This window comes from Hippocampus guttulatus, chromosome 20 (assembly GCF_054856545.1).
Source record: "Hippocampus guttulatus isolate MCC_2025c chromosome 20, RoL_Hgut_1.0, whole genome shotgun sequence".
Lineage (NCBI taxonomy): Eukaryota > Metazoa > Chordata > Actinopteri > Syngnathiformes > Syngnathidae > Hippocampus > Hippocampus guttulatus.
This window is the reverse complement of record NC_141280.1, coordinates 11,368,297-11,382,157: the sequence shown is the minus strand read 5'-3', so window position 1 is coordinate 11,382,157 and position 13,861 is coordinate 11,368,297. Positions and strand designations below refer to the sequence as shown.

The following is a 13,861-nucleotide window of genomic DNA, read 5'->3' as shown; positions in this document are numbered from 1 at the left end:
TGTCCCCCGCCTACTGCCCGAAGACGGCTGGGATGGGCTCCAGCATGCCTGTGAGATTTACGTGGATAGTATGATGCATTTGGATTGTACATGTGTATTATGTCGCTGTAGTATAGCTAGTGCCCGACTCATGTCTGCACTCGCCATCTGCATGAACGCTCACTTGTCGGTGAGGGGGCGGGCCGTTTGAAGCAGTGACATCACACATGCACAATATCAATCGAGCATTGCTGTGTGGAGAAGAGTGACCCCCTTAGTCGCAGCAGCGCATTGTGGTTCCTCATTATCTTGATTTGAATCCTACCAATTGACATATAATGAAGTAAATACGTATTCAATCAGCACATCAGTTTAACACAATTTTATTGACATTTGTCTAAAATAAATAAGCTGAATTTAAAAGTAACATTTGAGTCCAAACCCTTTAATTGAAGATCATAAAGAGAAAACTCAAGCTCACATAACTGCTTTGGAATAAAACAAAATGACAGCAAATGTAAGGTTAACTCAAGAAACCAAACTATTAATTTCACTCAAATAAAACAGCCAGGGAAAAAGAAAACGCAACAACAACCAAAGAGAAACCGAACATGCATCCATCTATCCATTTTACCGATCCGCTTTTGCTCACAGGGGCCGCATTTTTTATTATATTTTTTAAACAAGTGGGAAGGTAAAAATTGCTGATTTTAGAGGCCTTTTATTTTGAAATGTAACATCAGATCATAATGAAAGTACCGTGGTGAGATACCTGGGGTGGCATAGTGTGCCTTTGGCCTGGTCTGGTTGCAGGAAAACAAAAATGCTTTTCACTTATTTATTTTTTTAAATGAGGTGACATTTTAGTGATTGATGGAGCGTTAACATTGACTTTATTTTCTGTCTAAACTTCAACACGCTTCTTGTTGCTATTCTGAGAGAGTTTTCATTCTCTCTGGGTGAACTCATCGTTGCCTGACCACCAAGAAACTATTTTAAAACTGTGACCAATGACCACACCGTTGATATTTCCAGCGATTTATTCACCAGCGAGTCAAGAAGGTGTAAAACTGAAACAGACAGACATAAAAACACTTATACGTTGCAACGTAAAACGTGGTAAAACAATGTGCCCCACTGATCTGACATGTGACGAACGCGTGGCTACGCTAGTGTAGCTAACGAGCTAATATGCTAATGTGATAATCGCTGTGCATAAATGTAAATTAAACAATAGAAACGCCCAATAATGTAAATACACTCTGAACACACCCCACGAATTAATAATATGGCATGCATTTACATAAAATATTTACATACAGGCTGCTTGGCCTACGACACGAAGTTGCAGTCCATCGTTCGGAGGTTCCCCGTGCAACGTTCAACCGGAAGTGTTTCACTCCATAAAGTCCGGTGTGCCCTTCACAATAACGAATTAACCGTACAAAATAAAGCAACTCTGTAGTTATAGAAAATAGGAACCAAATTTAACATGGCTCTCCGGGAGCCGGAACAAAAACATTATTTTAAATCTAAACCGCTGATGGTTTGGAAATATTTTATTTTGAAGGTGGTCAACGGCGCTAGCTGTCGGTAGATTTCCGTCATGCAGAGTATTAACAATTGCTGGCTGACCGCAGTGTCGGACTGGGACGCGAGGAGGGAAAGGTACTCTTTACCAAATTCTCCTCAAATTTGTCGTCAACGTGCTCAAACCTCCACTCGGGGCGTCTGCCATCATCTCGCTGGACCAAAACATCTTTCGTTGAAGCTTCGTGTCCGATTAAAGTCGTCTCGGTGTACGTTGGTGTTTGTCGGCCGAGTTTAGTTTCGGTTAGCTTGCTAGCTGCTAACATAGAGGCGCCTGTGCTCAACACATCGCTCCGCAGAGATCGTCAGCGTCAGTATTGTTTTAATTTTCGTGTGAAAATGTGCACAAGAAGGACAGTGGAGTACGAGGAGGAATTTTGTGAAGAAAAAGAGGACCACAAGGGACAACGTCAACTGCTGGACGCCATTTGCAGGATGCAGCCATTGGCAGGTTAGGTCACACTGTTCGTCTCGCTTTTTTCATAGTCTTTCTGAATAGCCTTCTAATGCTGTCTTTCTTGTACGCAGTGTGTGTGTGTATATATGTATATATATATATAGGTTAGCTTAGGGGGTTCAGTCCTATGCAGAACAGCAGTGGGGAGAGTGCATCACCTTGGTATATGCCACATTTGATGGACACTTGGGTAAGTGGCTTGCCATTGGCTTCAAGTGTGGTTTTCCACATCCTCATCGAGTTCGCAACGAAGGCTCTTCGGGTCCTGTTCACCTTGTACAACTCCAAGCATTCAGTGATCCATGTATGTGGCATCGAGTCATAGGGTTTCTTGTAATCAATCCAGGCTGTGCACAGGTTGGTATGTTGGGACCTGCAGTCTTGTGCGACTGTTCTGTCAACCAGGAGCTGATGTTTGGCTCCTCTGGTATCTCTACCAATGCCTTTCTGTGCTTCGCTCATGTATTGATCCATGTGTCCACTTATCTTAGCCGCAATGATGCCTGACATGAGCTTCCATGTTGTGGAGAGACAGGTTATTGGCCTATAGTTGGATGGGACTGCACCCTTTGAGGGATCCTTCATGATCAGGATCGTTCGCCCTTCGGTTAGCCATCCTGGGTGAGTCCCATCCCTCAGCAGCTGGTTCATTTGTGCTGCTAGGCGCTCATGGAACGCTGTGAGTTTCTTCAGCCAGTAGGTGTGGACCATGTCCGGGCCTGGTGCTGTCCAGTTCTTCATATCTGAGACTCTTTCCTGTATGTCTGCCACTGTTACAGTAATTGGGTTCTGTTCAGGTAGGTTGCTGTGCTCCTCTCTCAGGGTCACCAGGCATTGTGCACTGCTGTTATGTGCAACCTCCTTCTCCCATATGCCTTTCCAGTACCTTTCAGTTTTCAGTTTTGGTGGGTCAGCTCTGTTGTTAGTACCCTGCCACTGAGCGTACACTTTAGCAGGTTGTGTTGCGAACAGCCTGTTTATTTGTCTGGCCTCATTGTCTTTCGTGTACCGCTTTAGGCGGCTGGACAAGGCTTGGAGCCTTTGTTTGGCAGTTTCGAGTGCTTCAGGTATGGTCATCTGGATGTACCTCTCGGGTATCGGCCTTTTCATCACACCTCTCTGGGCCTCCGTCAATTGACTCACATCTTTCCGAGCCACCTTGATGTGTATATATGATGTGTATGTATATATGTGTGTATATATATATATATATATATATATATGTGTGTGTGTATATCTCAGGGATGAGATTTTTCCGCTGTGTGTGTGTGTATGCAGTCAAAATGGACCTTTTTTGTATTGTTCTAAATCCGTTTAATTTTTTTTTTTGGGATGGGGGGTAGGGTCTGGTGTTATTTCTGGGCTGCCGGACTTATTTGTCTTCGGCAGACTCGGGACTCATAATGTTCACCAATCAAGTTTGCAAGCATCCATTTTGAATACTGTTTTTTCTCGCGAAGCGTTATTTTGTTGTAACTTCGTATATGGCAGGGGTCGGCAAACCAAAATGTTGAAAGAGCCATATCGGACAAAAAAAAACAAAAAACAAATATGTCTGGAGCCGCTAAAAAATAAAAGCCTTCCAATGAAGGAACAACATGCTGTATGTATGTAGGAGACTGGACTGTCTCAGAATTGTTTGTTATTCATTCCTTTGTTGTGTGTTCACAAACGCCCCCATAGAATTTATTTTGTGATTTCCTCGCTTGTTTTTCTGTTTTGGTGCATTATTTTCGCTTTTCTTAGTGTCATTGAAGTGATCATTAATTTCCGTTTTTCGGAGGCTGTCTTTGAACGCCTCTCGAGTTGAATGAAAGGAGAGAAGGAACGGAGTCGGACGCAGATGTGTCTGTGTTTGTCGAGACTGTAAAAAGCATAAACAAAGTGCACTTTTTAAAGGGTGGGGGGCCGGCACTCGCCATTTTATTGCCCTAAGCCAAATCCTGTGCCGTGGCACACTGGTGTTAATTGCCTTGCGAAGTGAAGTTTCTGGCGTGAGCCAATACAATGAAAGCTCTTTCATTTGGATTTACTTTTCCCGTAGATGCAACCGCACCGACTCAGTTGTTCTTTGTATGTGGCGAAAAGCTCTCCAACAGCGCAAGTAAGCTTAAACTCCATCTCTCTGTGAAACAAGCAATGTTCATGAGCCCTGAAAGCAAGTTACCATGTAGCTGAACTTGTGGCTAAATCAAAAAAAGTCCCAGTGGCAATGTAAATGAGATGTTCGGACCCAAAGCGGCGAAAGAAATTTTCTGGCTGCTGTAAAAACTAATAACAGAGAAAAATTGAGAACTTTGGAGGAAGAGCTTCGTGTGTCTTTCAACGATTGCTGCCAGGATATCAGTTCTGTGTTCATCCAAACCATTTATCACACTGAGTGAGAATAAATATGAAAGATTATAAATAAATCTAAATAATATATTGACTTGATGCTGATTAGATTCCTATTCGAGGTGTTATAATGTAGCGTCATGTTTCAATGTTAAAAAAAACACTCATCATAACAATATAACACTAAATTGTTAAAATTAGCTTTTTTCACATTTTCAGCTAGTGGTGTGCCACGGGATATTTTTCCATGAAAGAAATGTGCCTCGGCTCAAAAAAGATTCTTTGTGGTGTAATTTATAATTATGAACCATAATTTAATGGGTGTTTTTGTCTACTTGTGTCTTGCAGACATCAGTGAAGATGTTTGTCCTGAGCGGCTGGATGCAGATCCCTCTCGCATTAAAGAAGAAGAGGAGAACAAAGAGGTCTCCCACTTTAAAGAAGAGGAGCAGGCCCTTCATATGAAAAAGGAGGAGGAGTCAGAGCACCCTTGCACGAAACATGGTGACAACACATCATCAAGCACTGCTGATGATGATGAAGAGTCTGATGGTGCATTTCACATTGACAACAAACCCTGGAAATGTTCTGGGTGTGGGAAGATGTTTATTAGTAAGAGTGATTTGAAAAGACATGTGAGAACCCACACTGGTGAGAAACCGTTCACCTGTTCAAACTGTGGCTGGAAATTCTCTCAGAAGGGACACTTAAAAAGACACATGAGAATACACACAGGTGAGAAACCTTTTGCCTGTTCAGATTGTGGTCAAAGATTCTCTCATAAAGGAAACTTAAATGCTCATAAAATAATCCACTCTGGTGAGAAACCTTTTTCCTGCTTAGCTTGTGGTCAAAGATTCTCTTGGAAGGGAAGCTTAAATGATCACAGAAGAACCCACAGTGGTGATAAACCTTTTGCCTGTTCAGATTGTGGCCAAAGATTCTCGCATAAGGGAGACTTAAAAAGACACACAAGAACCCACACTGGTGAGAAATCCTTTTCCTGCTCAGTTTGTGGCAAAAGATTTTCTGAGCAGAGAACCTTAAAATTACACACAAGAACCCACACTGGTGCCAAACCCTTTTCCTGCTCACATTGTGGCCAAAGATTCTCTCTGAAGAAAACCTTAGAAACTCACATCAGAACACACACTGGCGAGAAACCGTTTTCCTGCTCAGTTTGTGGCCAAAGATTCTCTCAGAGGGGAAACTTAGTGTCCCATACAAGAACCCACACTGGTGAGAAACCTTTTGCTTGCTTAGTTTGTGGCCAAACATTCTCTCGTAAAGCAACCTTAAAAACACACACCAGAACACACACTGGTGAGAAACCTTTTTCCTGCTCAGTTTGTGGCCAAAAATTCTGTCAGAAGGCACACTTAGTTTCCCACACAAGAACCCACACAGGTGAGAAACCTTTTTCCTGTTCAGATTGTGGTCAAAGATTCTCTCGGAAGCATCGCTTAAAAAGGCACACAAGAACCCACACTGGTGAGAAACCGTTTGCCTGTTCAGTTTAATGCCAAAGATTCTCTCAGACAGGAAGCTTAAATGATCACAAAAGAACCCACACTGGTGAGGAACCGTTTGCCCATTCAGATTGTGCTCAAAGATTCTCTCACAAGGGAATCTTAAAAATACATGCTTCAACTCATACTGCTGACAAACCTTTTTCCTGCTTAGCTTGTGGGCGAACATTCTCTCAGAAGGGAGACTTAAAAGACGGGAAGCTTAAATGATCACAAAAGAACCCTCACTGGTGAGGAACCGTTTGCCCATTCAGATTGTGCTCAAAAATTCTCTCACAAGGGAATCTTAAAAATACATGCTTCAACTCACACTGATGACAAACCTTTTTCCTGCTTAGCTTGTGGGCGAACATTCTCTCAGTAGGGAGACTTAAAAAGCACGTAAGAATTCACACTGGTGAGAAACGATTTGCCAATTCAGATTGTGGACAAAGATTCTCTCAGAAGGGACACTTAATGAACTACACAAGAACCCACACTGGTGAGAAACCTTTTGCCTGTTCAGATTGTGGCCAAATATTCTCACAGAAGCAAAGCTTAAAAGTCCACTCAAGAGCCCACACTGGTGATCAAACTTTTTCCTGCTCAGTTTGTGGTCAAAGATTTTCGTGGAAGTCTCAGACGAAGAATCACTAAGTGTGATGATGAGATGAACAGTTTTTCATCTCTCATCTGAGCAGGCTTCATTGGTCCATGCACCAAGGCTGATTGTGTTTGATGCACTTTTCTTTTCCTTGACTGCATTGAAAAGTTTGGGGGTTTTTTTGTTGTTGTAATGAATTCTAGCATTGTCATCGGGGTCAGAATGTTGTTGTTGTTTGTTTATTGAACATAAAAAACATACAGTAATAAATTAACAGAAAGTAATGGTAAGTAAAAATGTGAAAAAGGTAAAGAAAACTGGCATCATACAGCACCATTTAATGTTCAAAGGAGTCGTAAGAAGTATAAAACTTATCTAGTCCTACCCCTTATTATCTATGAATATATAAATAGATTGTTTTTCTGTCAATTCGAAAAGGAAAAGTATGCATATAGTCACCCTTATATGTGCTCTACCTATTTTTACAACTTTTGGTTTGTGTAGTATTATATACACATACACCCGAGCACATTTAAATGTTGATTTTCTCGTGTTCATCATGGATCTTGCATTACATTACTACATTTCATACATTAATCAACTTAACTCTGATCGATTACTATATTTAATAAATGTTTCAAATTTATCAACTGAACTCTGATTGATGTTGTTTATTGTACTATTCTCTTAAATTAGCTTTTTAACTCGGCAAGCGATTTACTCATTTTCAGGTCGGTTTAAAATTTATTCCACAGATTAACACCTATTACAGATACACTCCTTTGCTTGATGATTGTTCTTGTTTTGGATTTTGTATAGGTTGCGACCGCTTAAATCATAGCAACTTTGTCAAATTTCGAAAAGCTTCTGGATGTTTTGGCAGAGCAGGTTATTGTGTGCTTTGTACATTAATTGGGCTATTTTGAAGTTAACCAGGTCATAAAATGTCATAGTGTTTAGTTTGATAAATAGCGGATTTGTGAGTTCCGTATATTTTGATCTATTAATTATATAGTTCTGATTGCTTTTTTTGTAGTCTTAAAACAGGGAGTGCGTTTGTTGTATGGGTGTTTCACCATATTTCCACACAGTAGGTCATATATGGTCGTAATCATGAAGAGTATATTGTGTACATTTTTTTTCAAACGGCATAAGGGTTAAGTGACAATTTATTCCTGTTGAACCAGTTTTTTCATTTAAGTCATTTTCCACAGTTATCAGGAGCTGTTTGGGATTTCCTCAAGACCAGTAGAAAGTAGTATCATCAGCAAATGGGACGCATTTAAATTGTTGTGAGACACTGCAGACATCATTTATATACAAGTTGAATAGTGTTGGACCAAGCACAAGTGATGTGCCCAACTGTGCTGAGGCGCCAATGCGTGTGCCGAGTAAACCGGAAAAAAATCTGCGAAGCGCGCATCGAGGCATATGTCGATTACGCTTGTGGCCACGGCCAAAGGCTCGGAACGCGTGTTGCTACGTCCGAAGCCTCACGAGACGGGATTCCTACGTCACCGCAGCTAAGTTTCACGGGTGATTCGAAATAAATTGGCGCACCGGGACGACAATGAGCTGACAGGTGACACTGACACACCCAACTCGCATCTCCAAACCTCAATTCACTTCAATCCGATTCATTTTGCGATGGACGGCTTTGGACGCACCCTACTGTCCACAACGAAAAAGAAGAGAACATCCCCTCTCTGGGATCATTTTAGCAGATCTCTCCGAAAAAGGTACAAATTATAATAACCAGTGTGAATATATATTGTAAATTATTGTGACAGCACAGTGCATCCCTCGTTTTAATGTCTGTCTTCTACTTGCTGATATTTCAAAAGGTGAAGTGTAAACTTTTTTTCCAAAGAACTTGGGTACCAAGAGAACACTCCATCTACTGTATGTTGAGACATTATAGGGCCCTGCATGAAAATAAGGAGACAACTCAAACAGAACCACACCCAGGTAAGGCATTTTAACATGCAATGAAAAAACAGCATAGCCTACCATGTATATTTCAAATGTGACGGATGAAATGAATGTCATCTATCATTAACTCTGTTTCTGTTAAACTGCAGTGGATAAGAATGCAGTGGAAGAGGCATTGATCAATATGGTGATTGAAGATTGCCAGCCCTTCAGTTTTGTGGAGGACACAACGTTCAGGAAGATTATCCAAGCTTTCGACCCTACATAAGGCACATGAATCATTATTCCCCATTCCCCTATAACTGCTCTTCTAATAGTGTTCTTTCTCGTTTCCTTTAGACTTTGAAAGCCATGGTGGAAGAGAGGTACCAACAGGCAAAGGAGAAGGCCCAAGAGCTCATAGCAAAGTCCTCTGCAGTGAGCATAACAGCAGCTATGTGGACCAGCATCAACACAGATGCATATCTGGCAGTCACTTGTCATTTCATTGATGAGCACACCTCTCTGCACTCAGCTGTGTTAGGTGTGCTCCATTTCCCTGACCGCCATACAGCTGAGAACATGGCTGCCGTTAAATCGGCACTCATGGCACAATGGAGCATTTCCACCAAAGTGACTTGCCTTGTGACAGATGGTGCAGCCAACATGGCTGCATGTGACAGAGACCTTCATCTTCCTGTGGCGCACACATTAAATCTGATTGTGAAGAAGGCTCTGGCAGAAAACACTGAGCTGTCTGAGATCCGTCTTCAGTGTAGGAGGATAGTTGGCTACTTCAAAAGCAGTACCACTGCAAAGGTGAATTCCTTTATTACACAGCAGTATTCAAATTAATGCTGACTGACTTGAATAATGTTTCCTATTTTATTTTTTGTAGACAAGCCTGACACGGGTGCAGGAGCAAATGAAGCCTACAGAGCCTGTGCTGAAGCTCGTTCAAGAGGTAAGTTGACATCCATAACTGCTTCCACTCCCCTTTCAAACAATAATGACCTTTTATTTTCAGGTGGAGACACGCTGGAACAGCACCTTCCACATGTTGCAACGCATGTACAACCTCAGGGAAGCCGTAGGAGCAGGCCTACACACTGACATTACCCACTCACATCCCACCAGTTGAGGCTCATTTCTGAGAGTCTGCAGGTGCTGTCCCCATTTAATGATGCCACCGTAGAGCTCTCAGAGGAGAAGAGAGTGTCTGGGTCCAAGGTCATACCACTTTTGGCCATGCTGCACCACACCTTGGAGGATGACATGGGAACCATACAAATGGAGGAGAGCAAAGCAATGGATGAGGGTCTTAAAAACAACTGAGGGAGAAGTTCTACAATCCCCAAGCCATGAGCATCATGTCACTGGCAACACTGCTGGATCCCAGGTTTGTATAAGTTGTCTGTTTTCTCATCTGTCTACTAGTACCAACAAATGAGCAAGTGCCTCTTGTTGAACAGTTCACAACTGCCGGGAGTCTCATTGTCATTTGCAGGTTCAAAAAGATAGGCTTCTGTAGCCCAAATAAAGCACAAGAGGCTGAGAGGAGGCTCACAACTGAATGTGCGACAGTGATCCGGCACAGGGCATCTTCCTCCTCCTCCAACCCATCTTCATCAACACATCCGGACATATCAGAAGCTTCCCAGCCTGTGGAGCAAGGTAATATTCGATACATTCTAATGGTGTTAATTAAGCAATAGGAAATGAGCGGCAGTGCATTATTGTGGGATAAGGCATTCTTTTGCTCCCATCTCTATGATGTGCAGCCAGAACTGCCTATTGGCTGTTAGTCTGTTTGTTGTGTCTTAGGTGACAAACTGTGGCGGCGACTGGACCACACAGTCATGCAGAGGAGGACAAAGAGTGAGACCGCAGATGTGACTGTGGAGGTCCACACTCATCTGGGCGAACCCAACATAAGCAGGATGTCAAACCCCCTGGACTACTGGGAGCTGCACAAACATGTCTACCCAAACCTCTACAAACTAGCAATAACCTTTCTCTGTACTCCGGCCTCATCCGTCCCTTGTGAAAGACTATTTTCAAAAGCAGGAGAAATCCTATCTAAAAAAAGAAACCGAACGAACCAGTTGGATGGAAAGCCTCATTGCTTCATGATCACTACCAAGCACATACCCCTGAGGAACTCCATGAGTGATTTTCAGTTGATTAGATTTTTTTATTGTTGAACTGCACGTACTGATATCTGTGATCTAAATTACTTTTAATCCATTTATATGCTACACCTCTCGTGCCATACCTCTCTAATTTATTCAATAATATACTGTGATCTATCATGTCAAAAGCTTTTTTTAAATCTCGAAAAATCCCAACAGTAAATTCTGTGTTGTCTATATTAGTGGCTATTTCTTGCACAAACACCATTTCTGCCTTTGAGGTGGTCCATTTTTCTCTGAAGCCGTATTGCTTTTCACTTAATAGCACATGTTTCTGTACAAAGTTATCAAGTCTGCATGAAAATAGTTTTTCTAATATTTTTGAGAATTGTGGTAATGGTATTGCTCTATAATTTGTAAACCAATGTCTTTTTCCACTTTTATAAATTCCAGATCAACCCCAGGAAAACTAAGGAGTTGGTTGTGGATTTCTGCAGGAAACAGTCCTCACCTGCACTGATGAACATCCAAGGTACGGACATAGAGAGGGTGACCTCCTACAAGTACCTGTGTTCAGTTATTTCCATTTTTCACGGCCCTCTGAATAGGGATCATCAGTCAGCATGGAAGGATTACTCGCTCTGTACTTTTTTGATCATTTATTGAAGCACTTTGCAGCAGAAGTAGTCGAAGCAGTTGTAGAAGCAGTATCAGTAGCAGAATCAGTATTCAGGAGCAGAATCCGTATTCAGAAGCAGGTAATAACCTAAAATACACAAATTAATATATTTCTTTATACATCACAATGTAAATGTATATAATTGACTTTAATACCTTCATTTGCAATAACTCACCAAGTTTATCAACCATGATTTCACACTATGTATTATCATCACCATCATTATTCATTTTTCTAAACGTAAAAAAAACATACAACACAAACATATCAAGTAGACTCAAACAAAAGAACTACAAGTCTCAACGGTCAAAACCCGGAAGTGGAGCGCCGGCATGATTAACTCCAGCCGTAATGCAAATTACTTAGTTCAAACATTCTAGTGCAGCCTGGCAAACAAAGCACCCCCTCCAGCCAGCCCTGACAGCACGAGGTAGCTCCTTCAGCCAGAGACTGTCACACCCGCGCTGCAAGAAGGAGAGATACCGCCGCTCGTTCCTACCGACTGCTGTCAGGCTGCTGAATAAACATACTTGAAAACCTGTAACCATTGTAAATAGCACAGCCACCTTATGCTGCATATATGCAGTTGCATATCTGCTTATATCTACAGTATATCTTATATTTATATTGCATTCTGTACTGTGTACAGTTATTTTTCTGAAACATTTATTTTGTGCATGCAACACTGTTTTTTCTTTTCTACACCCCCCCCCCCCCCTTCAATTTTGCTGCTGTGACTGCAAATTTCCCCATTGTGGGACAGAAAGACGTCGAGAGCCTTTCTGCTTGGCTCTCGACGAAGGCGGACGCTTTTTCGCACAGCTCCTGCCCCCATCCCGCACCCTCTCCCTGCTTGCCACTTAGTTTTTGTGCTGTCTTTGTCTAACTTTTTCCTAGCCTCCTACCGTATTTTCATCCGAAGAACTAACCATAGAATTAGTTGGCTGGTCTCTCGATGCAATCGACAAATTTTTTTCGACGGAAAGAGCAGGCAGTGGGGAGCCTGCTTGCCCTCTGGGGACATTTGCTGCCGAATACGCCCTGGATCCATGGAGAAAGTGGAGACCGGTGTGCCTGGCAATACTGTCCGTGGAGGATGTGGAAGACACCTACATTATTGGCCTTTTGATAACAGGTATGCTGCTGTTTGGTGTTGGCAGCTGTCTGTTCTATCGCAAAATTCAACCGACGGGAGCGGCTTTATTGGAAGTGAAGGAGCTGCCGGTCATTCTGGATGGTTTGGCGCGAATGTCCAACACTCAGACTCAAGCGGGGACTGAGCTCAACCGCAATATTGTTGCGGTTTTGGAGCGACTCCGCGCGATCGACAACAACATGGAGAAGTTGGAATCCGCGCTGCGGAAAGAGTTTTCGGATTCGGGCTGATCGGCGCCAGTGAAGAGATACAGACCACGGACTCAAGGCTGTCTGCAATTGTTGGCGGCCGTCCCTCCAAAACAAACAACGCTATCTGGCCTTTCCCCTGGATGGAAGTACGCATGGAATCTAGGGCCCCCACCATCACCCCCCTCCTTCTCGGCCATGGACTGATAAGCCGGGACTGTCTTCATGATGAGCAGACCTCGACGAAGCAGCTATGACCTGTACACGCATACACATACACAACTGGACAACCACACGCGCATACACATCCTTGTTATCACCATCTTCATCGCTCCGATTCTTTTCCCCCATGACGTGGTTCGATCTGCAGAGCGCACGTGTGCCGTGCAGCTGGTCAGGACGGCCGCGTCGCGGTCATCCCCCCCTCCCATTCATCCTTCCCCTTATTACATGTTATGTCTTGTGACTTGTTGTAACTGTCATATGCTTATTTATGTGCTAGGGTCTTTTTTATCCTGGACTTAAATTATCCTCAGAAGAGGATAGTTCGAGCGTGGGTTTTTTTCCCTCTCCCTACCCAGCGTTTTCCTTTCTGAAGTCTGATTGTAATTTCCTCATTGCGGGACAAATAAAGGATATCTTATCTTAAATAAAGGTTATCTTATCTTATGATGTTTTCAATGCCCAGAGGACATTGCAGCTAACGTTTGCGCAAAGCAACATGTAGTAATTTTATGATTCTGGCTCTGCTCTTGTAAAAAACAAAATATAAATGTGTGATTGGAGAGGAATTTGAACTAAACCGCGATAATACAAAAATGATAATCACAGTAATCCAATTTTACAACGATAAGATAAGATAAGATATCCTTTATTAGTCCCACACTGGGGAAATTTACAGCCTCCAGCAGCAAGAATGTAGGCAGAAAGAAGAAGAAAAACAAACAAACACCGTCCAATTAAGTGCAATATAAATACAAAATGGATAAATCGCAGTGCTATTTACCGTTGTTTTCCACATCATTCAATTATTAAATATTATTGTTGCTATTTTTTATTCAGCAGCCTGACAGCAGTTGGTAGGAACGAGCGTCTGTATCGCTCCTTCTTGCAGCGCGGGTGTAACAGTCTCTGGCTGAAGGAGCTACCAAGTGCTGTCAGGGCGGGCTGGAGAGGGTGGGAGGGACTGTCCATCATAGCCTTTAGCTTAGTTAGCATCCTTCTGTTGCCCACCTCCTCCAGAGTGTCAAGGGAGCAACCCAGGACAGAACTGGCCTTCCTGACCAGTCGCTCCAGTCTCTTTCTGTCCCGGGCTGAGATGCT

At 42.7% G+C, this 13,861-nt stretch overlaps 1 protein-coding gene and 2 long non-coding RNA genes across 3 annotated transcripts; 2 read left to right on the top strand and 1 right to left on the bottom strand.

Moving 5' to 3' along the window:
• Positions 1–346: 346 nt before the first annotated feature.
• LOC147188054 (uncharacterized) lies at positions 347–1,365 on the bottom strand. The gene is made up of 2 exons (XR_015097677.1): positions 1,300–1,365; positions 347–1,049 (listed from the first exon to the last, which is right to left on the bottom strand). It is a non-coding gene; the product is annotated as an uncharacterized LOC147188054 (long non-coding RNA).
• A 118-nt stretch (positions 1,366–1,483) lies between these two features.
• On the top strand, positions 1,484–6,362 carry LOC147188053 (uncharacterized). Its single transcript, XM_086100511.1, has 2 exons — positions 1,484–2,020; positions 4,709–6,362. Exons 1-2 carry the CDS (start codon positions 1,909–1,911, stop codon positions 5,878–5,880), a joined length of 1,284 nt encoding a protein of 427 aa, XP_085956637.1. The 5' UTR covers positions 1,484–1,908; the 3' UTR covers positions 5,881–6,362.
• A 2,390-nt stretch (positions 6,363–8,752) lies between these two features.
• Positions 8,753–11,036, top strand: LOC147188052 (uncharacterized). Its single transcript, XR_015097674.1, has 5 exons — positions 8,753–9,202; positions 9,282–9,347; positions 9,411–9,782; positions 9,891–10,057; positions 10,208–11,036. It is a non-coding gene; the product is annotated as an uncharacterized LOC147188052 (long non-coding RNA).
• Positions 11,037–13,861: the final 2,825 nt, after the last annotated feature.

Coding starts and splice junctions, on each gene's coding strand:
- LOC147188053 (XM_086100511.1), top strand. CDS start 1,909: ATGTGCACAAGAAGGACAGTGGAGTACGAGGAGGAATTTTGTGAAGAA. Junction 2,021..4,708: donor CAGGATGCAGCCATTGGCAG/GTTAGGTCACAC, acceptor TGTGTCTTGCAG/ACATCAGTGAAGATGTTTGT.